This window comes from Suillus clintonianus (genome assembly GCF_016758775.1).
Source record: "Suillus clintonianus strain FC179 chromosome Unknown DEU56scaffold_190, whole genome shotgun sequence".
Lineage (NCBI taxonomy): Eukaryota > Fungi > Basidiomycota > Agaricomycetes > Boletales > Suillaceae > Suillus > Suillus clintonianus.
Window position 1 is genome coordinate 2,631 of NW_024539414.1, and position 21,857 is coordinate 24,487.

The 21,857-nt window shown below is 47.6% G+C and overlaps 7 protein-coding genes across 7 annotated transcripts; 3 read left to right on the forward strand and 4 right to left on the reverse strand.

Moving 5' to 3' along the window:
• Positions 1-424: 424 nt before the first annotated feature.
• DEU56DRAFT_688666 (uncharacterized protein) lies at positions 425-1,031 on the reverse strand (the record flags this gene model as incomplete). The annotated part of the gene is made up of 2 exons (XM_041347067.1): positions 425-739; positions 798-1,031. Coding segments are annotated over 2 exons (549 nt in total), but the record flags the coding sequence as incomplete, so codon positions are not given.
• A 1,636-nt stretch (positions 1,032-2,667) lies between these two features.
• Positions 2,668-3,520, forward strand: DEU56DRAFT_919942 (uncharacterized protein; the record flags this gene model as incomplete). The annotated part of the gene is made up of 5 exons (XM_041358355.1): positions 2,668-2,747; positions 2,807-2,884; positions 2,931-2,996; positions 3,048-3,074; positions 3,139-3,520. 5 exons carry the CDS (start codon positions 2,668-2,670, stop codon positions 3,518-3,520), a joined length of 633 nt encoding a protein of 210 aa, XP_041201056.1.
• Positions 3,521-3,817: 297 nt separating this feature from the next.
• DEU56DRAFT_919943 (uncharacterized protein) lies at positions 3,818-4,607 on the reverse strand (the record flags this gene model as incomplete). The annotated part of the gene is made up of 3 exons (XM_041358356.1): positions 3,818-3,944; positions 3,992-4,514; positions 4,568-4,607. 3 exons carry the CDS (start codon positions 4,605-4,607, stop codon positions 3,818-3,820), a joined length of 690 nt encoding a protein of 229 aa, XP_041201057.1.
• An 824-nt stretch (positions 4,608-5,431) lies between these two features.
• Positions 5,432-9,036, forward strand: DEU56DRAFT_935828 (uncharacterized protein; the record flags this gene model as incomplete). Its single annotated transcript, XM_041358803.1, has 12 exons — positions 5,432-5,629; positions 5,679-6,050; positions 6,098-6,291; positions 6,339-6,504; positions 6,552-6,700; positions 6,799-7,148; positions 7,197-7,382; positions 7,439-7,577; positions 7,626-8,290; positions 8,337-8,439; positions 8,467-8,602; positions 9,001-9,036. 12 exons carry the CDS (start codon positions 5,432-5,434, stop codon positions 9,034-9,036), a joined length of 2,694 nt encoding a protein of 897 aa, XP_041201058.1.
• Positions 9,037-10,224: 1,188 nt separating this feature from the next.
• DEU56DRAFT_935829 (uncharacterized protein) lies at positions 10,225-13,194 on the reverse strand (the record flags this gene model as incomplete). The annotated part of the gene is made up of 7 exons (XM_041358804.1): positions 10,225-10,553; positions 10,622-11,460; positions 11,525-12,284; positions 12,409-12,730; positions 12,779-12,857; positions 12,911-12,948; positions 13,165-13,194. The coding sequence occupies 7 exons, from the start codon at positions 13,192-13,194 to the stop codon at positions 10,225-10,227; spliced, it is 2,397 nt and encodes a 798-aa protein (XP_041201059.1).
• A 985-nt stretch (positions 13,195-14,179) lies between these two features.
• Positions 14,180-16,385, forward strand: DEU56DRAFT_985303 (uncharacterized protein; the record flags this gene model as incomplete). The annotated part of the gene is made up of 9 exons (XM_041360056.1): positions 14,180-14,414; positions 14,464-14,639; positions 14,689-14,852; positions 14,916-15,030; positions 15,087-15,562; positions 15,625-15,786; positions 15,833-15,985; positions 16,041-16,216; positions 16,262-16,385. The coding sequence occupies exons 2-9, from the start codon at positions 14,507-14,509 to the stop codon at positions 16,383-16,385; spliced, it is 1,503 nt and encodes a 500-aa protein (XP_041201060.1). The 5' UTR covers positions 14,180-14,414; positions 14,464-14,506.
• A 1,558-nt stretch (positions 16,386-17,943) lies between these two features.
• Positions 17,944-18,803, reverse strand: DEU56DRAFT_211590 (uncharacterized protein). Its single transcript, XM_041345087.1, has one exon. It carries the CDS (start codon positions 18,648-18,650, stop codon positions 18,060-18,062), a length of 591 nt encoding a protein of 196 aa, XP_041201061.1. The 5' UTR covers positions 18,651-18,803; the 3' UTR covers positions 17,944-18,059.
• Positions 18,804-21,857: the final 3,054 nt, after the last annotated feature.

A 21,857-nucleotide genomic window follows, 5' to 3' on the forward strand; every position in this document is an offset into this window, starting at 1 on the left:
TCGGCATACTGCTGGAAGGCCTCCAGGAATGCTCTGTCAGCCGTCTCATACAACTCATGAAAGGATTTTCCTTTGGGCGTTTCCGATGGGTGACAACTTGTAATCGTGTCACGTGAGTCGCCGTAAATTCATAGTAAGCCACGCCACTCACGATAAAGTCGTCATGTCCCAGTCATTCCTTGGATCGGGCCCAGCAAACATGAACGAGACGACAAACCGGGTCTTCTGCTTCACAAGTTGTGCGAAGCGATGACAAATCACAGGCAAGTCATCGATACCCCTGCAAATGGTGTTGGCCCGTCTGAATAGAACCACTAGGTCTAAATGAAACATACCGTGCGATAACCTCTGCATCCATCTCTTCGTCACCATCATTAATGTCGTTGTCGTCAAGAAAGTGAGTGCCACGTTTAGCGCCCTTCTTGAGAGCTTTAAGCCGTTGCTCATACTTCGCACGAATTTCAGCCTTGACGTCCTCGGACTCATCTTCAAGCAACTCCTTCGAGAACTTTCGGCCGAGTGCCACACGCTTTCCAGAAGTTGCCACGTTGCCGGCTTCCGCCTCAGCCACGACCAATGGCTTGATGCGTTCATCATAATACATTTCGGAATAGATCTCAGCCTCGGTCTTTGCACGTCTCTTTGGCTGCAAGGCATTGTCGAAAACAGTTGACGTCTTCTTCAGGCTGCGGTTTTTTTTGGAACCATTTGTGCGCCACCGGTACCATGTTTGAAGTTGCTAGGGTAGGGATATTGGTCAGTGCAGCCCTATTTTATTATGTTAAAAATACACTTACTACTTTGCGCGCTGTCTTGGCCTCCTCAACAGCGCTCACTTGCTCTGGAGAAAGTAAATCCTCGGGGATGTCGGGAAAGAGAACTGCGTGCTCCGGATACTTTCCGAACCATCCGCCATTGAGTATAGGCCAGAACTGAGTATACTGCCCCTCTTTCGCAAATTCCACGTATGTTGGTAACTGTTCTCGAAGCCAGAGCGTCTGTTCCTTCGAGGCCCATGTAGCTGGCGGCATCTGTAATACAATCAGTCCCCTGTGAGTAATTTCGTAAAATGTTGCGATGTCGTACTGTTAATAATATAAGATCTCAGCACGAACGTACGGTTTCACTAAATCTTTAGGCAAGCCTCCGCTCGAATGTTGTACAAGTCTTATGTATCCTGGAGGCGCACATTCACCATCGCACGCACAGACCTATTTTTTTCATTTGTTGCCTTGGGAGGCCAGAATCAAGTGTGTGGAGGATCCTGTCCAGACAACTTCGTTCAGAGCTAGCTATGTATCACTGAGGAATTCAAGTGGGTGCTAGTTATAGCGTCTAAATTGGTTCAAGATGGTTCACAAGTTTCCAAATTGTACTGTACTCTTCATGCTTCCTCAATTGATGCCATCTCCGCTTCTAAGCACGTTTTCCAGCGCAATCAACATCAACCTCCAACTGCAAGACTGCCTGTCGCTCATCCGTGGACCCCGTCAGAAACGGTAAATATGGGATCCAAGCTGAAGAGAGAGTTCGCTTATATTCAAGCCACGTCTTAATGCGCTAGCATAGCGACTTAGCTTGTAGATAGTAGTGTAATTGTGAAGCACGTACGAATTTACGACAATCTTCCGCCTCAGACAATGCGCGATGCTGCTCATCAGTTAGAACCTGAGATTCGGGGATGTCGGGCAGTAAGATCTGACGCTCTGGCCAACACAAGAAATACACCTCGAATAATGATGGCCAGAAGAGCAAGAGATCGTTGTCTTCGTAGCACCAAGAGTATATGGCAACCTGGTCATCCATCCACTCGAGTTGTTCGCTTGTCCAATATATTGAATCCGGCGGCATGGCTATCCTGACTGTCAAAGCGCGAACGTTAACTCGGAAACAATCAATCACGTACCTGAATATTTCGGCAGTGACTAGTGACTTGTCAAGTATGTTTGCCGCTGACGCTCAAATAATTAGGTTTTAAGCTCCGCTGAAGGCAGCACCATGTAACTCGGGCGGGACGTCAAATTTAGCAGCCAGCACACATCAGCGGGGGAGTGCCGTTTGACGGTGTGCGTTATGTCGTGTTATGTTCATATCTGTAGCTAGTATATAGGTGTAATGATAAAGACATCGTCCAATGAGATTCGAGAGTGGTGTGAATTATTTTGATAGCTTACTGTGACAAGCTGCTGGGGGTGACCGTGTATACAATACAGCGGCACTGTACACTAATTAGTAAGAACTAGTTGCCAGTTAGTAGATAGGGTCTGATGTGGAGAATATGTTCGCTAGCCCATGTTTTTATGTGAATACATGTGAATACATGTGCCAAATGATACCTTCAGATTGCTTATTTTCCTACAGCATCATTCAAATTGGCTTAATAGTCGTTTTCCGCCACAAATGAACCATTCGTTCATAAATCTCGTGTAAAATATAGTAGGTTGGATTATGGAGAGTGCGTCCTGTTCAATCTCAAAGTCAAATCTGTATCTAATGACGCCTGTGGCATTCCTGAACATGCTGGAGCATGGCGATCTTGGCCGATCAGTCGTTGGCTACTGCGACAGAACAATATATTGTAAATCTCGTGTAAATAGCACTAATCTAAGGCTCACATTGTATAAGCCTAACTCACCGCACTTACTCCTCCCATATAGCAGCTTCAATATGACTCGCCCGCGATTGTACAATACTCCCCAAGAAAAACTCGAAGCAACTCGTCGCTACCGAAAAACGTATTATGACAGGTCAGCAGTGCACATTTGGCGGTGCATATCAATCTCATCTACGATCAATGTTTTCACAGGAACAGTGCTATTATCAGTTTAAAGCACAAACAAAAGTATCGAGCACGACGGCAAGTCAATATTCATTTCCTCGACCAGTATATGATACTATCCTGATTGTACTTATTCTTGTATTCTATGTAGTGCGAATGCAGGCCCTCAGGAAACAGCAGACCCGGGAGGACCAAAAACAACGTCTCCGAGTTGCAGGTATGTTTCCTGAACGTTTACCACAACCGTAACAGCACTAAATTTTGGCAGCCAACATCGTCATTCTGACTCCAGTCGGTGAGTCTCACAAGGGCATCATCTCATCTCTTAAAATTACTAACAACCACTCTTTGCAAAGCAGGACGAATACCAACATCGCAGACGTAGAGGCTATGCTGACCCGTCTTATAAACGGCTCCTCTACAGAGCTTCTCGACCAGTTAGTCCAAGATTTCAGAGGCACCGCAGCCGTCGAGCATTGGATTAAGTCCATTGAGACTTTGCTGGCAGATGTAGATGCACTCAGACAGCGGGTTCAGGAGTATCATTGCGCCACTCTCCAAAGCCATGGTGTGGGGAAGGAAATACGTCAGGTGGAGTTCACTGCCGGAAGGGTCGCTGGTCTCACAAAAGCATTGGAGGACATCCTCATGCGTGTTATGGTTGACCCGCATACCCTATTTGACCACCACGCGCGAGGTGAGCTGCTGTATCAGAACTCTCCCAATATCACCGCGTTATAGACTCAAATTCTGCTTCTTGGGGTTCGGACATGTTCGCCGTGCATCGTACCTTATTTAGATTAGTTACCTACTGCACCAAGCTAATGCATCATGTCTCGTTATTCACGGACGATCACACGAAGTTCTTGCGGTGATTCACAGACTGCGCTTCACGGCGATCACATGAAGTTCTTGCACTGATTCACCAAGCACGACAATAACCCAAGAAATTTATATTGCACGCTTCAGGAGGTAATACATAATATACGGTAGATATACAAGTAAGTACATTACATTCGAGAGTTGCACATTGTCCGTTCAAGGCAGCCACCTGGCTTCTTCAAGCTTGATTGCATCAAGCATGCGAAGGACGCCGTCAGACCAGGACCTCGCACGAGTGTAAGACGAACAACTGACTCCGAGAACGTGGGGAGAAGTACGTGTCCTGATAGAATGTCAGAATAAAGAACCGTATTCAGAAAAGAGACGTACCATGTATTGAATATACCAACCCGGCGACCACGAGTAACAATGTAGAATGGGCCTCTAGCATCTGGATGCGGAATGTCAAAGGTAAAGCCTTTATAGTGCTGCTGAAGGTGTTCCTCCCCGTTGACCATGACTCTGCTTGTTGGGAGATCGGGTAAGTGTTCATTGTGCACATTAGGGTTAGGAAGATCAATGTGAGTGGGAGGGGCGGGGCCAGGAGGAGCGGGTGACAGGGCCTGAGCAGCGGGAGGGGCAGGCGATAGGGCCTGAGCAGCGGGTGGCAGGGGCTGAGCAACGGGTGGTAGGGGCTGAACAGCAGGAGGGGTGGGTGGCAAGGCCTGAGCAGCGGGAGCAATGGTGGGCAGAGTCTGGGCAGCGGGAGATACCAATGTCTGTGCATCTGTGGTGGGAGAGGCAGCAGAGGGCCCAGGGCTCTCTAGTCCAGTGCTGTCGACGATGACTTGTATCAAATTGTGAGCGTCGTTTGCGGAAAGCGTCAGTGAGGCTAGAAGTTGCAATACAACATCTGGAAACCACGAGTAAGCATTGAGGTGATCAATCGACTGAGAAAATATGTACCAAAGACGACATCATTGTTCGAAACACTGTGGGACACCATCATTGGTAAAGGAGAACTATGAGTGACTCACCTGGCTAGACGACCACCCTTTATACACCTTGGATGATGCATTAGCGAAGTCAGTACATATGTAAAGTAGGAACAGCAAGAATGAGTGGAAGAGGCTCGATTACATAATAACCTGGCGGCGAATAGGCAGTGCGTTACCAATTCGCAATGTCATCCAAGTTAAAGGATTTCTGGCTGTTCGCACATGGACAGAGTATTGCCATTGCCAAATTACACTGGCGTTCAGAGAAATAGGTAAGTCGAAGAACACCCTCAGCATTATTTACTAAATTATAATTAATATCATATGTAGCTACACTGGGATTGGATTGTTGGGTGTACACCGTGACGACCTAGTCGATTTCGTGACCATGAATGGCACCTCTGCTTCATCATCTGCGCAGCCTTCGTCCTCACCCCCAGTTCAAGTCATACACTGCACACAGGAGGTTCGCAACACCTTACAAGCCTTAACGAAGAAACGGAAGAAGAAACCAGCGCTAAATTCGTACACACGGACCTCCACGCAGTCGGCCCAGCAAAGACAACATACCAACTACTATGTTCACAATGGCTCTATCAGCTACAAACGCTCCTACATCAAACCTCCCGAGAATGCACAATCATCCCGTGCGCGGGAACCTTCACCAAATGTCATGCCGGATCCTTTCGACGATTATGGTACATCAGATATTGATGTTGCACCTTCGTCAGATGACGTCCAACCTTACAAAAAACCACGTACTGCAGGGGTAAGTGTAATGGTCAGATTGCCCTTTCAAACCACTCACGCAATCCAGGATCATCCATTACTCATGTGGTTAGATCATTGTTCTCTGTTCCTCGAGGAAATGTTGCGCCTTGAGGGCAGAGGGGGGCTCCGCAAAGCGCCTTGTTCTAGTTGTGGCAATGCTTGCCCTCAGTATCAATGCCAAGATTGCTTCGGAGTAGATCTCCGCTGTTCGTCTTGCATCACGGTGGCTCATCAACGTCATCCATTGCACAGGTTGCAGGTCAGTATGGTATTTCTATTTATATATAAGGTCTGACTGATCTACACAGAAATGGAACGGCAACTATTTCGAACGTGTGACCCTCAAGAGCCTCGGCCTCCGTATTCAATTGGGTCACGCGCTCAACGAGAAGTGCCCAAACCCCCGACAAGCTTTCAACGACAACTTCGTTGTCATCGATTCCTATGGCATCCACGAGGTGTTAGTAGATTTCTGTGCCTGTGCGAAGGGAGATTCCCATATACAGCAATTACTCCGTATGTCGTGGTTTCCTTCAACGACGGCCGACCCCAAAACCGCAGCAACCTTTCGCGTTCTGGATGAATTCCACTTGCTGTCTTTCGAGTCGAAGGTGTCCGCTTACGAATTTTATAGTGCTCTTATGCGGGGCACTGATAACACTGGCTTGACGCGCGTTAAGGTTCGTCATTGATTATTAGTACACGCACAGACTTATTTGGTTCTCAGGACCGATATGAATCTTTTATGAGAATGATCCGCGAATGGCGGCATCTGCTGATGCTTAAACATTTTGGGAGAGGGCATGACCCGAAAGGGGTGAAAGCCACGGGAGAGGGTGAGTGTGCGGTCTTGTGCCCAGCATGCCCGCACCCGGGTAAAAATTTGCCCGAGGACTGGGAGAATGTTCCCCTTGCAAAACGGTGAGCTAGAAGTACTGTCATTGGTCATTCACTAAACATTTGATTAGTTGGATATACGCGTTATTCATCGCTATCGATGCAAACTTTCGTCTCAAACGCAAAGTGGTGTCAACTAATACCGCGGACCCGGGATTAAGTCGCGGCTGGGCGTACTTTGTAGAGGAGGATACATACAAGCAATTTCTCGAAGATAAAATGGACGTCCCCCAAGAGGTGAGGCCTTTCCTTTGCTATGCTGTTCCCTCGTTGATTCGTTTTAGAAATCTACGTGCTCCAGCCACAACGCGGTAAATATGGCTGATGCGAAGACTAATAGGGGGCTAGCTGCTACCGGGCTTGGCACGATCGACTGTGCCCATCACAACATGAAGCGTCCGAATGCCGTTGGAGATTCGCAAAAGGGAGAGAAGTGAGTCTGCTCAATTGCTGACATTTGTATGCGCTGATAGGTGCTCGCCAATAGATACGTCAATATGGACTACCTCTTTTTTCAACGCTCCGTCACAGCTCCTTACAAAATCTCAACATTTCGTACGACATTGCCTGTCAATGGCACAAGAAGCTCTGGCAACGTATGAAGGGGTTTCCGCTTTCAATGCACTTCAATTTCGTATCGAGGGCCGTCTCCTTCTTCGTCCCGAAATTCCATCTCCCTGCCCACATTGAGAAATGTCAAACAACATTCTCATTCAATTTCAAGCGTGGTGTTGGTCGAACCGATGGCGAAGCTCCGGAGCGCGGGTGGGCTAACATTAATCCCGTCGCATCCAGTACGAAGGAGATGGGGCCCGGCGCAAGGCGTGATACATTGGACGATTTCTTTGGCGATTCGAACTGGAAGAAAATTGTGGGCCTTGGTGCGTATCTCTGTTGTATCGTGATGCTAGTCTCATCTGCCTCACTAGGTACTACAATGCTACGTAAAATGAAGGAGGCCTTACCTGAGCGCGCGAATCAGCAAGCTGCACTAAACGACTTGGAAGAAGGATTAAAGGATGAGTACGGGGATATTCTGAATCAATGGAGGTTGCAAGTAGAGGCATGGGAGGATGACCAGTCTCAGCCAAACCCTTTTGAGCGAAATGCAGATGGTTCGTTCACTTATTGGTCGAAGTGACGCCAAGTGCCTGATTTGTTATAATCACAGTCATTACGCTGGCTTCGGTCCGGCTAGCACTCGCAAAGGAAGAAGAATCAGATCTTCAGAGTGGAGCATCCCTCGCATTGCACGAGGACTGTTCTCCGAGTGTGTTGATTAGCTCAGGGCTGGAGCTTGAAGAACAACAGTGCGTTTTCTCTCATCCTTGCGTATGATGCCACTAAGCCTCTCCCAGGCGACGTTTGAGAGTCGACAAGAGCGGGTGTGGTATACACGTCACTGATAATCAACAAGGGAAGTTGCTTGAGCGGAGTAACACTTTGCAACGACGGATTGATGCCTGGTCAAAAATTCAAGAATTGTATATGCCCAACGTCGTTGCTATGCGTCTCTTGGACAAATCAAGCTCTGCCAACGCCACGTCCGTCCCTGCTGCAGAAACATTCAATCTGCGGTTGCCATCACAGATCGGCAGGCTGGCGCCTTGTGACGAACGACTCCAGAGGACAGAATGGAGATTGAGATACGCACAAGGCCATGATGCCCTCCGCTCCTTACGCTCCAACCTTCGTGCACAGACTGCCGTACTCAGGTACAAGGACCGCAACCTTCGAGGGCAAGGAGCCAATACTCGAGCACGTAGCACGCTTAAGACGATCGACGTGAGAATCGATGCTGCTGCCAGCAAATACGAAGGCGCACACAAGGCCCTGGTGATCCTGGGCGGACTCCTGAACGAGTCTGGCTGGCAGTCATCACTGCGTCCTTTAAATCGTCAGGATATTCGTTCTATGTCTGACCTGCTCTGGGGTGAATCGGAGGGCAGACGAAAATTGTCGTGGATATGGAATATGCGTGGCGCTGCGGGAAGTGAGAAGGACGATAACGGTGCTCTAGAAGGTAAGCGCGATACTACAAAATGATTCTCTTACTCATGGTGCAACAGATATGAGGATAGAGTGGTGTAAGGCAAGGGCACGCGCAATGCACTGGGGGGAAGAAGTACAACTCCTGCAGGAAGAAATGCGGCGTATATTAGCTTTTCTAAGGTAGGAAGCAGCACGCTGGGATGGAAGGCAAGACGACGCTACACTAACCAATGCAGAACACGAGGATGGCTGTGTGGCGTATGCGAAACGGCAGGCTGACTTGCGCCGACATCTAGCGTCATCGTTTGAGGCACGCTGGGCGGAGACACTGGCCTTGGTAGACGTAGATTGATTAATGGCCTCGATAGACGTAGATTGATTAATACATGCACTATGATCATAACGTGCCATGGCATCAGGGCGCCGGGAGGGGACGAATCAGCAATGCGCCAGATTATATTGGAGGGCGGGAGGAAATGAATAAGCAACGCACAAAGGGCGGGAGGGGGAGAATTATGCATCACAATGCATCAGACGGGAGGGCGGGATGTACGAGGGGCGGGAGGGGATGAATCAGCAATGCACAAAGGGCGGGAGGGATGATGCATCAGACGGGATGCATCAGGGCAGCAACGCACGAAGGGCGGGAGGGACGATGCATCAGACGGGATGCATCAGCCAGACTCAAGCGGATGCATCAGTGAAAGGGATGCATCTGCTCGAGTCAGGCTGATGCATCAGGGATGCACCAGGACCCAGTATTGTAGGGGAGAGTGATGCATTAGCAGTACTCACTACTGTAGGGGAGGAAAGAGCGCTACAACTGCAAGGAAAATGCATCACTGGTGCGTTACAATTACAGTAAATAATGCATTACATCGACACGAACCTGTGGCACTTGAAACATGCAATGTATCCGGATGCACAGGAAATTCTGCGCACAGTAAACTTATACATGTACTAGTAGTATAGGGTTGCTGGTAGTCTATTTGGACTCTCCGAGTCACTTAGCCTCGCGAGAAAGAAAGCTGTGAGGATTAGATATTAGCCAGCAAAAGGATTTCCGCAATTTTGACGTGAGTTCGGAGAAATCCGACGAAACGCCAGATCATAGGAGAGTAGTAGGCAGGGACCGAGACGAGCTAAAGATTTGCCATGAAGCCTATTCAAGTTCAGACAGTCCGCGCAAAGAGGAACGATTTTACCGGGATTGCGGTATGCGGGTCGCCATGGACTGATCCGCGCAGTGCACTGGACTTAAAACAGTGAACCTGATTGAATCCATTCTAATGATGTTATGAAGAAAGTCCTAGAAAGCCGCGATATTAATTGAGACCCTGAACTGAGAATTTACCTGGGTCGTTTGAGAGAACCACCTGGAAATTCGGAGTGTGAACGGTACAATCCACGTTCACGTGTACCTGTCAAGGGCATGAGTACGGTGTTACGTTACCTTGGCATGCCAATCCAGGTTCTCTCACTTCAGTGTTCAGAATTTGACTCTTACGCTTCGTAGAACTGGGATGAACACATGAGCCTACATGAATTTTTATTTGAGGTCCGGATTGACGTTTAACGTAATCACCAGTCTACGTTTTTTGGGCAGATGGCTATACCCAACGTAGGAATGTTCTGTCTCGAATGGCTCTCCACATCCCACACCCTTGCTGATGCCTATACCGCATGTTAGATCTTCTGACCCACGGATATACCCATGCTATACCCAACCAAGGTCGCTGTTGCATCGTTTAATAGATCAGCCCTACGCCTTGACTCCAACAGACAAACAACACTTCACCGGTCATCAGGAAAAAACAAATATTGGTGTAGTTCCAGTGACAACTACATATTGCTACATAGTCACTGTAGTGATATGTAGTTAAATACGGGGCTATGTAGAGCTACGGGAGGCGCTGGGAGTAGTTGTATTCACTGTAGTAGCCAATAGTCCTATTCTAAATCAATCTAAGTACTCGTAGTGGACATACAAAAAGTCTCGAGGTCAATGAATGGATTTAAGTAAAATTCACTCGCCAACTCATACACATTCGCGCTCGTCCACGTAGGATTGACCAATCGACCCATCTTGGGTATGAGGTGACATGGACGAATAATCTCGTCAACATGAATCACGGCCGAATTCCGTCGCAAGTGACGAGTTGAACGAGAGATTAGACGCAGACCAGACGACTCGTCTGGCTCTCTGAACGGGGTAAACCATTCAACGTACGCAAGGGGTCGCGGGTATGCGCCAAATTGACGAGGCAGCGTGAACAACACACGGACCTGCGCAACTCGGACAGCGGCTATAATTTAGATATTGTCATTGTAATACTTCGTAAAATGGAAGCCATTGACATACCATTCAGCGTGAGTAGTGCCTTCGATGCTTGGACGCCATCACTGCTAACCAGTGCCATGTCAAATCGATTGGGGGAACCTGGCTTCCGTCCAGAAGACGAAGGAAGCACTTCAGGCGTCGCCCTGACCCGTAGGCACTTGGGCAACTCGGACACACGAGGGTCGGGGGGAAGGATGATAACTACTTGTCGGAAAGTGTCAAAACGATCTTGGGGACCAGGCACAATGCTATGATTGTGCGGCAAACGCCCCTGTAAAAATAATGTGAGAGCGGGCAGGAAATCAACGGCGCCATGCATGGTTTCGAGATGTTGAACAGATCGACGAGGATGTGGGGCAGTCTTCGCCAGAACATGAATGATATCCTGCAAAACAACAGGCACCACATCAAAGCCCTCGTTTTCAGCATCAGAGTCGGAATCATACTCAGATTCCCGGTCTGTCCGGCGAGCGGCACGCTCAGCCACCCATTCGAGGTAAGTGGATCGGCAGAAGACTGCCTCCTGGCGTTGAAGCCATAACGCCATCTGTTCCTCGTAGTCGCGCTTGTTACTTGCACGGTAAGCCTCTTTAGCGAAGTCGATGTGGAGGCGCTCGGGAAGTTTGGTGTTGAATCCATCTGCAGCTCCGAATAGTTTGATTGACTGTACGTAGTGGGACAATTGATGTAGCTTTGGAATGTTGAAGTGTTCACGCACTGCGAGCTCCTGTAACACATCCTTGTGAGCGTGAAAAACGGTGAGGGCGTTCTCCAGACAGTCCAGGGATTCGCTCGTATGTGTATGAAGTCGTGCGTAATAGCAAAAATCCAGTAAGGCCCGCGTGACAATGACCACTCGACTGTGAATCAAAGCAACTCAATTCGTCAAAACTGAGCAAAAAAACAGAATATCATAGTAAATACCTTGGGACTGCACCAGTAATTAGCGCCATGAAAACGCGCTGCATTTCCTTGTGCTCAGTTCCGGTCCACTGCTTGACGCTCGATATACCTTTTTTAAAGTGACGGAGACCAGGATAGTCTGGAATGGCCTTGAAGCGAGCATCAAGTTCGGTTTCTCCCACGATGTCGAGGCACCATTTGACGAGATGGTCTTTGAAGACCCCCTTGTGGAGTTGGTGGAGGAGATCTGGCGTGAATGCCAAAAAAATGTTGGTGTGTGGTAAGTTGGCCCAGAAAGGTTTATACACCGGCCTCAGTCCATACTCATCGAATTCTACTGGGTGCTGACCACTCCTCCGTCTCTCCAGTATCTCCTTTGTCAGCTCCGGGTCTCGGATCAGTGAATTTAGCAGATCACCACGCTCATCGGCTGCCACCAAGCACTTAGGGCACCGGTTTTCTTTGCAGCAAGCAATGAGACACTGCTCGGGAAAATCCGCGACGTAGGCCGCAAGTATGGGGTACACTCGTCGAATGAACGAGTCAGCGCAAACCATGTCTACACCATCCTCACCGGCTGCAATCAGCGGCTCCAGCAACAGCGACAGACAGTGGTGGAACAATCGGTATCCAGCGAGGGATCGCGCATCAGACGTGAAACAATCGAGCTTCGTCACAGGTAAGTACCTGATGAGGATGGTTGCGCGTGCGGATGTTTGACGTCGTTTCTCTTTGGCAATGTTGCCAATTGACAGATAAACAGGCCAAGCGGACTTATCACCTCAAAACTGGGATAGCATTGTCTTGTCGGAGGCGAGGATTATTGGAGCTATGGTCGCACCCTCAGGCAGTTCTTTCTGATGTGAAGGTAAGCACCTTTTTCTCGTATCAAATTGATGCGCTACTCACCTGCTTGTCCCACCACCAATCAGCTGTCCACATATCATCGATGATCCGTTCGGTGCCCGCTTCGTCCTCATACGCTCGTGATGGTGCATACACCATATATTCCTTGAATAAAGGATTTCCGATAAGTTCCTTGATGCATTCTACAGGGTCGCGGGACCAAAGTTCAAGGTCCTCATGCAGCGACTGTCCGTTCTCATCTGTCCGATTTCCTTTGACGCTAACCTTCTTACAATTCCAGGCCGGTCCATGTGGCAGCGCATCGACTCTCTGTAGGAATGACCGTTTATTATGGAATGAAGGCTTGGTGCGGTTTCGCGTCTATCACTATGGTCAGTACATGTCTTCAGTCATTGATACCAAGCTCACTATCGGTAACTTCAGAAATTCATCCGTTTTAGTCTGCCCAAGGCTTTTGACCATCCATTCAGCAAGTCCCCATTCTTCCCTGCCAGAACTAAAGTTAATTTTCGTTGCAGATACGAGAAACGCGACTCATACTCATTGGCAAAGGGTGCCCACATATCTTCACCTTCACCCTCCTTATATTGCTGATGCCTTTCAAAACTAGTTTGGCCCTCTCGCAACGTCCAACCAGCTTCAGGATATGGTTCAAAGTACCGCCTGCCATCTTCTTTGTCCGTCACTTCTTCAACAGTGACTCGTCAACTTTTAGATGCTATAGGGTTGTCTTCCTCAAAATCGATGGAGCGCGAGCGGCGAAGTGGGGAAAATGAGTCGTTGTAAGCTGGTGCGCCGTCTTCGTCATCTGTATCTCTAACCATAGACTCCCATTTTCTTTTACATGCGGGGTGGGTAGCTATATGCTTCTTCACACTCCCACTTGAATGGAAAGGCTTGTCACAGTAACCGCAGTTGTGCAGCATGGTTGGTAATGGTTGGTAAGTGGATTGATTTTTTTTCAGGTTCATTTTGACGCATAACATAATTTGACAGGTGCACGGCCCCAGATCGCAGTCCGTTATAGAGACTAGTTTGAGGGCGCCACCAGGTACGTCCATTTCTTCAGTCCGAAATCGCAGTCCGTTATAGAGACTAACTTGTGGTTTTTCTTCAGTCCGAGATCGCAGTCCGTTATAGAGACTAGCTGGTGGGTTTTCTTCAGTCCGAGATCGCAGTCCGTTATAGAGACTAGCTGGTGGGTTTTATTCGGCCCCAGATCGCAGTCCGTTATAGAGACTAGTTTGAGGGCGCCACCAGGTACGTCCATTTCTTCAGTCCGAGATCACAGTCCGTTATGGAGACTAGCTTATGGTTTCAACTGAAATTTTTTAGGTTTCGGTCTCAGTGATTACGGCACGGCACGGCTCTACACCAGTCTAGTAATACCATGAGCGGCAAGAAGTAACTCTAAAAGTTGTGCCCGCTTTGCCTCCTCACAATGTTTTGCTTCAGCATCCCAGCGCTCTGCAACAAGTCTTTGCAGGCTCGCTTGTATGATGGTGAGCCTCCCTTGGCCTAGTCCCATTTCGAATTGACGCAATTTCTTTGCTTTCTCGCAGTAACGAATTTCGGCGTCCCAACGCTCTATGATCAGTCTTCATATGTATGACTGAGACACCGAGATGGGACCAGGCGTTTGACGGAAGGGGGGGAGCGGATACATGGCCTCTTCGATGGGCACTTCACGCTCGCCTGCATGAGGCTCCTCGTTATCCTCAACCTTCGGCCTGAAAAATAGTGAGTGTTTGGTATCGGTGAGGAGGTGTAGATTACCTTTTGATGCTGTTAGGGCGTTGATAGCAAGCCTCCGAGTCTGTGTCAGTGGACACCGCTGACATTAATCTGTAAGATCTGTCAGAGTGGGTGAGTGTTCGAAAGTATGCTCCGCACCGTTTCTTGGCTGAAGTGGATGTATCCATGGCAGTGAAAATTATTGCGGCAGTATGTCCCTACATTTTATCCATTCTATTTAACACAGCTTTCAGCATGGCATTATGCTCGATCAACAAACCCTGGAATCAACAAAGACAAGGTTCTAATTGTAAGTGTTTATGTCTCGCGCAACATTATAAAAGCTGCTGAACCTACAGGTTGTTGACTCGTTCGCACCTTGTGTTTTGAGGACGAATAATCATGCCGCCCCCTCGCAAGGCCACCTCCAAGCCCCCAAAGACAAGTGTTCTGTCGTCACCGCAGGGTAATCAACCGCTTGCGCACACCTCAAGAGGCCGAACACGCCGACCAACAGAAAAAGAAAACTATCGAGGCGAGTTTCCACAACTATGATATGATGCTTTCACTCACTTTCTCTACAGTATCTGAAACACGAAGCACAGTCCGTCGTCAGGCCACAAAGGAGAAAAAGGCGGAAAAACAGAAAAAACGGGCACTCAAGGCGTCCTATCAAGAGAACCCTGATGACTTCGAGATCGAACCCTCTGAGCTACATAGTGACGCTGACCATGATGAAGATACTATGGTTTGCACATTCGTCTTGTTTGCCGCCGCTTGAATAGTAGCTGATTGTTTTATTATTATTTAGTTCTTGGACCATGCTCTGCAGACGAAGCTGTCCAACACAAAGGTCTTGTCATTCAGCATGGGGAAAATACCCCCGGCATCACGCATCACTAGCGGCAGTGCACGCCAGTTGAAGGGTATGTCATTTTGCTCATCAATTGATGGTACACTAATACACGTCTGTTTGACCTAGCACCAATTGATTCTGACAACACTAACGTTGATGAGTCTTCTGGTGACGACTCAGACAAGAACGACAATTATCAATCTGACGCTGGCGCTGGCCAGACTGACGAAGAGGACGGTGACACTGTCGAAGAGGATGGTAACACTATCGATGAGGACGGTAACACTATCGAGGAACAACTACCTGCTACTCGGGCTAGCAAGCGACCGCTCGACACTGAAGAGGGCGCCACGGTAGCGTTGAAGATGAAGAAACATTCAGATGGCTCCCGTCTGCCGAGTCGTGTAAAAGTCACTGACTTCGATGATGTCTCCAAAGACATCCTTGTAACCGCAATCTCTATCTTCCACTGTCTAATCGTCACACAGGCGCCGTTTCCAAATTCCATTGCTGACGAGACGATGCTGGGAAAAGAAGCCTGGCGTGAGGCTTGCCAATTGAAAGGCATCAACATCAAATTGACGCCTTTAGCAATTAAGATGGTAAGCCGTCTGTTATCTATGCATTCTTGGACTGACTTATATTATATCTTACCTTTGGAAAGCTCTTGAAACGCACATCGCATGTGCGCGGTGAACTCAAAATGAAGATGCGGTCGCTTACTCGGACTTTTTTTGGGTTTCGGTCGAGTGAATTGAGGGACGTTATAAGGCAAAACCGTGATCTAGCGGAAGCCTTGAAAGATGGTTCATCGTTCGTTTTCAAGGTATGTAGTGCAATGGTCTACTTTCATGTACTGACAGTGGTATTAGGACTGGAAAGCGAAGACGGGGATATACAAGACCGAGCTACTCCAAGACGGTATCAATGTCATGTGGTTTGCAAACCGAAACGACGAGGGCATCGTCTACAACCAGTTTTTCAACCCCATGCCTATCAAGCTTATTGCGCTCATGCTTACAACTGTAAGTCATCTCTCGCGTTCGTATTATTATTGACATGCCTACTAATTGTTGTTAGATCGAATGCTGTATTGACGAGTGGATGCAGGGCGTGAAGGAAGACATCAGGTTCACAGCCATCACATATGGATCTGTCTACAACAATCATTTGAACTCGCTGCAGCGTTTTGACGAGCGCACGGCGCCTTACAAGCTCTTCGAAAGGATTTGTGACAATTTGCATGACGTGGCTCGGTGAGTTTCACTCGAATTTTGCAAGTGCCAGTCTAATTTGCAAAGTTTCCATGCAGGTGTAGTAGATACACCCACTACATTCTCAGACGCATCCAGAATCAGTGACGAGGCAATTGAAGATGCCATTCGAGAACACCAGCTTCAGGAGGAGAGTGGGCGGCGAGGCTAGTGAGAGCGGGAGCCGAGGGTCGTAGCAGTACCGCCGTTAGTATCGACTGATCTGAATTTATTGATTTGTTGCTATTTCATGTGCTATAATCTGAGTCACTACTATGGTGCGCTATGGTGTGCTATATAGTTGCTTGGAGTCCCACTCCTATGAACTACAATCTACTACTGATTTACTACAGTTGCACCATGTGGTGCTACATAGCGCTATGTAGCACTATGTAGCACTACATAGTTACTTCAGTTGCTATGTAGAAGGCATGTAGCAACCGAGCTACATTGACTACACGGACTACATAGTACTATGTAGTCAGCTGTAGTCAGGTGGTTTTTTCCTGATGGTGTTTCCCGTCCATTTGATGAACACTTTATGTATTCCACATCATTTCCACCACAAACTACATCTCCCCGTCAGGAGACAATACCAAAGCTTGCTTATACTGCACCTTCTCCGTCTGGCCAGTCTTCACCCATCTATTCCCCGCTCTCCAAGTTCCATACTCGCAACGGGTCGTCGCTTGAACATACAATGATCCGATATTCGCCTGGCAGGTGAGACGACATGTTGTCCAAAAATCTGGCAGGGCGGTTATCGCTGACATATCTAGCGCTGCGGTACGTAATTGCTACCCGAGGCGTGCAACTAAAAATGCATCGAACCAACATTGAACTGACGTTTACCGGGTTTCTGTAAATGAACGAAATGCCGCAACGATGCGTCAAAGTCCACAAAGTATGTATCCTTCACAGGATGACCCAATCATAGGCTGGGCAGATGTTGAACGGCTTAAGCTTTGTTTGAAAGCCAACAACAATGAATACTAAGGTGATTACATACCCGTAAAAGCCTTTGAAAGTCAGGACTGAAGTTCCAGAGAAGCCAAGTAGTTAAGGAGAGAATTGCGCCGCATCAGAGTTTTGAAGGGGGCCCAAGTTGTAACCCGTGAAGATCGGGGCCTTGATAGACTCAATACTGTGCAAGTGTGGGTAGCCGGTGTACGTTGTATGAAGTCGGTGTCGTCAATGAGGGAGTTTCCTTCAAATATATCCGAAAGCTTGACACGGATCTTTTGAAGCGACCAGCCGGTACTTAAAATTTCGGGTTTCGAATCGAGTTTGTAGCACCCTGTTATGACTCCGAGCTTGCTCGGTTCACAACACCATAAAGATAAAAAATCCGAACACACTCACGGCATTCACAGGGTTGAAGACCCCAGGACTCCCTCGGGATTTTCGCTTCAGTTCGCTTCAAGGTATAGTTGACAGCATCGCCAACTTGTATATATACCTCACCACAACGGCATCAGCACCTATCCCCCCCATTCTTTCTGCGTCGCCTTCCCTCGTCCTCATCACTATTAGCTTACTCTCTTGTCGTTGTTGGACTTCGTATTATTATGTAGCTAGATTTTTGATGTATTGTACCCCGCGCGCAATATATTAATGCTGTTTGCTCCGCTACAACTGCTGTGAGATGGGCCTTATGTTGGTGCCTGGCGAGTGATTAGTTGCAAAACATTGATGGCGGTCAAGACTCTGATCACAGTAAAGTGACGAAAATTTATTGATTTTTATCCTGTGACAATTAACTACAGAACAATGACTTTGGTTGTTAAAAATTGAATTCGCGAGTCCAGACCACATGAAGCCTTGTTATGTTCAGAAAAACATGTATCTAACCTTTGATATACAATAGAGTAGATGAGGAATCATAAGGGTTGTATAGGTAGGGGTAGTGTACAGGGAAATATATGAAAAAAATGAGTAGAAGCAAGGTACCGCGGCTGGCCATGGAATACGTGCCAGAGTAACGAGAAATTGCCGGCGGTCGAGGAGAGATCATCAGGCGGCGAAGAAAACAGGCGGCCGTGCGAGAGTAACAAGAAGGCGCAGGAGACCGAAGTGAGCAATGAGAGAGTGCGGTAAATCGTGGCGGCAGCGTCAGGTTAGCAGGAGCACGAGGAAGGTCCTGGTTGGGCGCGAGGCGACGGCAGGATGGGTCTTGGTTAGGTGAGTCGGTGTGGGTAATGAGAGGTTGCAAGAAGTTGCCGCCATCGAAGGCACAGGAGGTTGCCCAAGGGCGCGGGTGGCAGCGGGAGGGTTCAATGGCAGTTGCAGGAGGTTGTTGGGGTGGCGCTTGGAGGTGGGGAGCGAAGGGATGTCGTGGTTGACAGCGGCAGGGATAGGGTTTGAGTGTACACGTGTACACGCGCATATGGTTGAGAGGGCTCGGGGTGGGTGATGATAGCGAGAGGGAGGTTGTCATCACAGTCAACAACGAGGGGAAAAAGAAAAGATCAGCAAGGCGAGAATAGAATATTCAACTTACGTTGGCGCCAACGTCCTTGGGGTCTTTTCCAGGGCTAAAGAGACCGACTGCTCGGACTTTTTTCCAGAGGCAATAAAGGGAACCGAGCTAAGGTAGACGACATTGAAATACAACTAGTGCCGCCATGTGATCACGTGACTGTTCCCACGGCCAAATCTCAGAATTCGAAAATCCAAAATCACTATTTGCCTCGAAAATCACTTTGACAACATCAAAAAAATTGAAATTAAAAAACAATAAGCTTTGTATTTTACTCTACATCCACACTTAAAGTACTAGGAGTATCAAAGGAGTATGGTTATGACTGACTACGCACCAGTAGTGCTTACCTTGATTGTGGCACAGCCTGGTGTTATGTAATCTACCATATATGGTTAAAGTGGTATCACGTGACGTGGCCAAATCTACGGGACAAATATTTTATTTTCCGCCTATAGCATCAGAAATGTATTTGGAGATGAAATACAACATATAGAAAAAGTGGAAATAGCTCTCTTAAATTTCAGTTTTGAGAAAATTTGAGACCATCAAGCTATCTAGAGAGGTCTTAGGAACAGATTGGTGCAAAAAGAATGTTTGGAAAGTGGATGAGGAAAGTGCAATAAGTTGTGCAAAATGGTGTCTCAAAATGTAGTTGGATTTTAATGTCGTCTACCTTAGCTCAGAGTCATAACAGGGTGCTCGACACTCTTTCGAATCTGGCAGTGAGGTAATGCAAAGGGCAAGATCAAGAATGTACCGGTGCGTATAACGTCCTTCGTGCAGGCGAGCTAATCGGATGAGCAGAAATTTCACGGTGTATGACGGCCGAACGCCGCTGAAGAACCAAAGAGATTCTCGCTGAACAGGGCAACTTGCGAGGCCCCGTTGGTGCAAAATGGCGAATTTTTCCTGAAACCGCCATGAGCTATGAATCCATCAATGACTCATCTAGCCAGCACAGACGCACCGCTAAAGATTTGGGACAAACTATAATTGCTTCCACTTTCAACTTCACTACGACATATATCATAGAGCTTGAGTGAATGAACATGAAAGCAGTTGGATCCAGGATGGTAGGCTTTCTTCCTCGAGAGGAATGTCAGATGGAATCAATCCTCATTTCTCTCGAGGATCACTGCGAAAGATGTCACCGAGCCTGAGTATTTCTCAATAGTTGAAGTTTGAATGTCGGTCATCGCTTTTGCCCTGTTATTAGTCTTCAGGCATCAGCCCTGTCCGATTTCATGCGAAAGCAGCCAAAGAGGGTTGGTACGAGTAACATAATAGTGGGAGCACGAGCCTCAAGGCCAACTTGTAACCAAGAACAATTTACACTTACTGGATTATGTAAGTATCGGCTTATTCATCACTCCCTCAGACGATGAGATAAACCACAATTCTGTATTCCCCTCGCACTTGTTGCGAAACTGCACGTGGGATCCCACAAAAATTTCGCATCTGCGGCTCAGTGTACAAGGAAAGTTCTAGGTCTAAAGTCCGACTTCACGATGTTCGCGTCTCTTGTTCCCTTACAACCATGTTCCCTTCCTACCATCATGTCTACCAGTATGGTCCAGTAGCGATGTGGCCTACTTCATGTCCCTCTCTGGTCCCAAACATTCGAATACGTTCCCAATGTAGGTTTACTCGATGTCGGTGGTATGCAACTCGTGTATTTGGGTGTATGGGGCGCATATATGCGCAATTTTCGTTGCTCGTAGTCATGGAATGTACGTCATTGCTTTTCTCGCTGATACGGTATTGAGCTTCATTTTCTGTCAATTTTACCAGTTGAAAGCCGCACAATTGGTGAGTGCTTCTCGTGTTCGTACCAGGGGTACTGACATGACTATTCACTTAGGGTCCCTCGAACCTAAAACACGGTCCCGGCGGCTGTCATCGACGGTACCTTGTACTGAGCACCCGCGTTGCGTACCATTCGGACTGCTTTCCTGCCTTCATTCGATTGTTTTCGTTCTGTGTCTTTCCGTGCTATTATTCGTATTGCAGGCCCGGGGACTGTATACGTCTTTTGTAGTAACTACAAGCAATGTGATATGAACTGTTCTCACAATATAAACCGCCCGTAAGGACCCTCGCTCAACGACGCACGACATTACTCCTTTTCCATCGTGGATTTCTTGTTGAGATCGTGCGAGGGCGGTTTCAGTTGGCGGCGCACGATGCGGCACTCTCCAGACGTCTCTCGCACTGTCCGATTTTCACTGGGGATCATGTCCCAGCCTGTACATGTCAGATCATTAATGACCCGTACACCAATGACCGTCAAGTGAGAATTCTTCATACTCTTATTTGAATTGGTGCGCTGCGTGTATCAGTTCATAATGGCACGTGTGGCAATGGTAAGGTAGACGACATTAAAATCCAACTACATTTTGAGACACCATTTTGCACAACTTATTGCACTTTCCTCATCCACTTTCCAAACATTCTTTTTGCACCAATCTGTTCCTAAGACCTCTCTAGATAGCTTGATGGTCTCAAATTTTCTCAAAACTGAAATTTAAGAGAGCTATTTCCACTTTTTCTATATGTTGTATTTCATCTCCAAATACATTTCTGATGCTATAGGCGGAAAATAAAATATTTGTCCCGTAGATTTGGCCACGTCACGTGATACCACTTTAACCATATATGGTAGATTACATAACACCAGGCTGTGCCACAATCAAGGTAAGCACTACTGGTGCGTAGTCAGTCATAACCATACTCCTTTGATACTCCTAGTACTTTAAGTGTGGATGTAGAGTAAAATACAAAGCTTATTGTTTTTTAATTTCAATTTTTTTGATGTTGTCAAAGTGATTTTTGAGGCAAATAGTGATTTTGGATTTTCGAATTCTGATATTTGGCCGTGGGAACAGTCACGTGATCACATGGCGGCACTAGTTGTATTTCAATGTCGTCTACCTTAATCAAGCCAGAAGCGCTGCCATCCTGTGTGAGACCTACGTACTCGGATGCCACTGGGCGTTGAGACAACCCCATATCCGCAGTAAATGGCACCGATAATGAACGAGACGGCCGAAGAAGCGAAGCTAAATGGAAAATGAGTGCTTATGTAGCACATATGATCATAGTCGTAACTTATCAGAGTCATAATCGCAAAAAAACTTCGAATTGAACGCTGATAGATGGGCC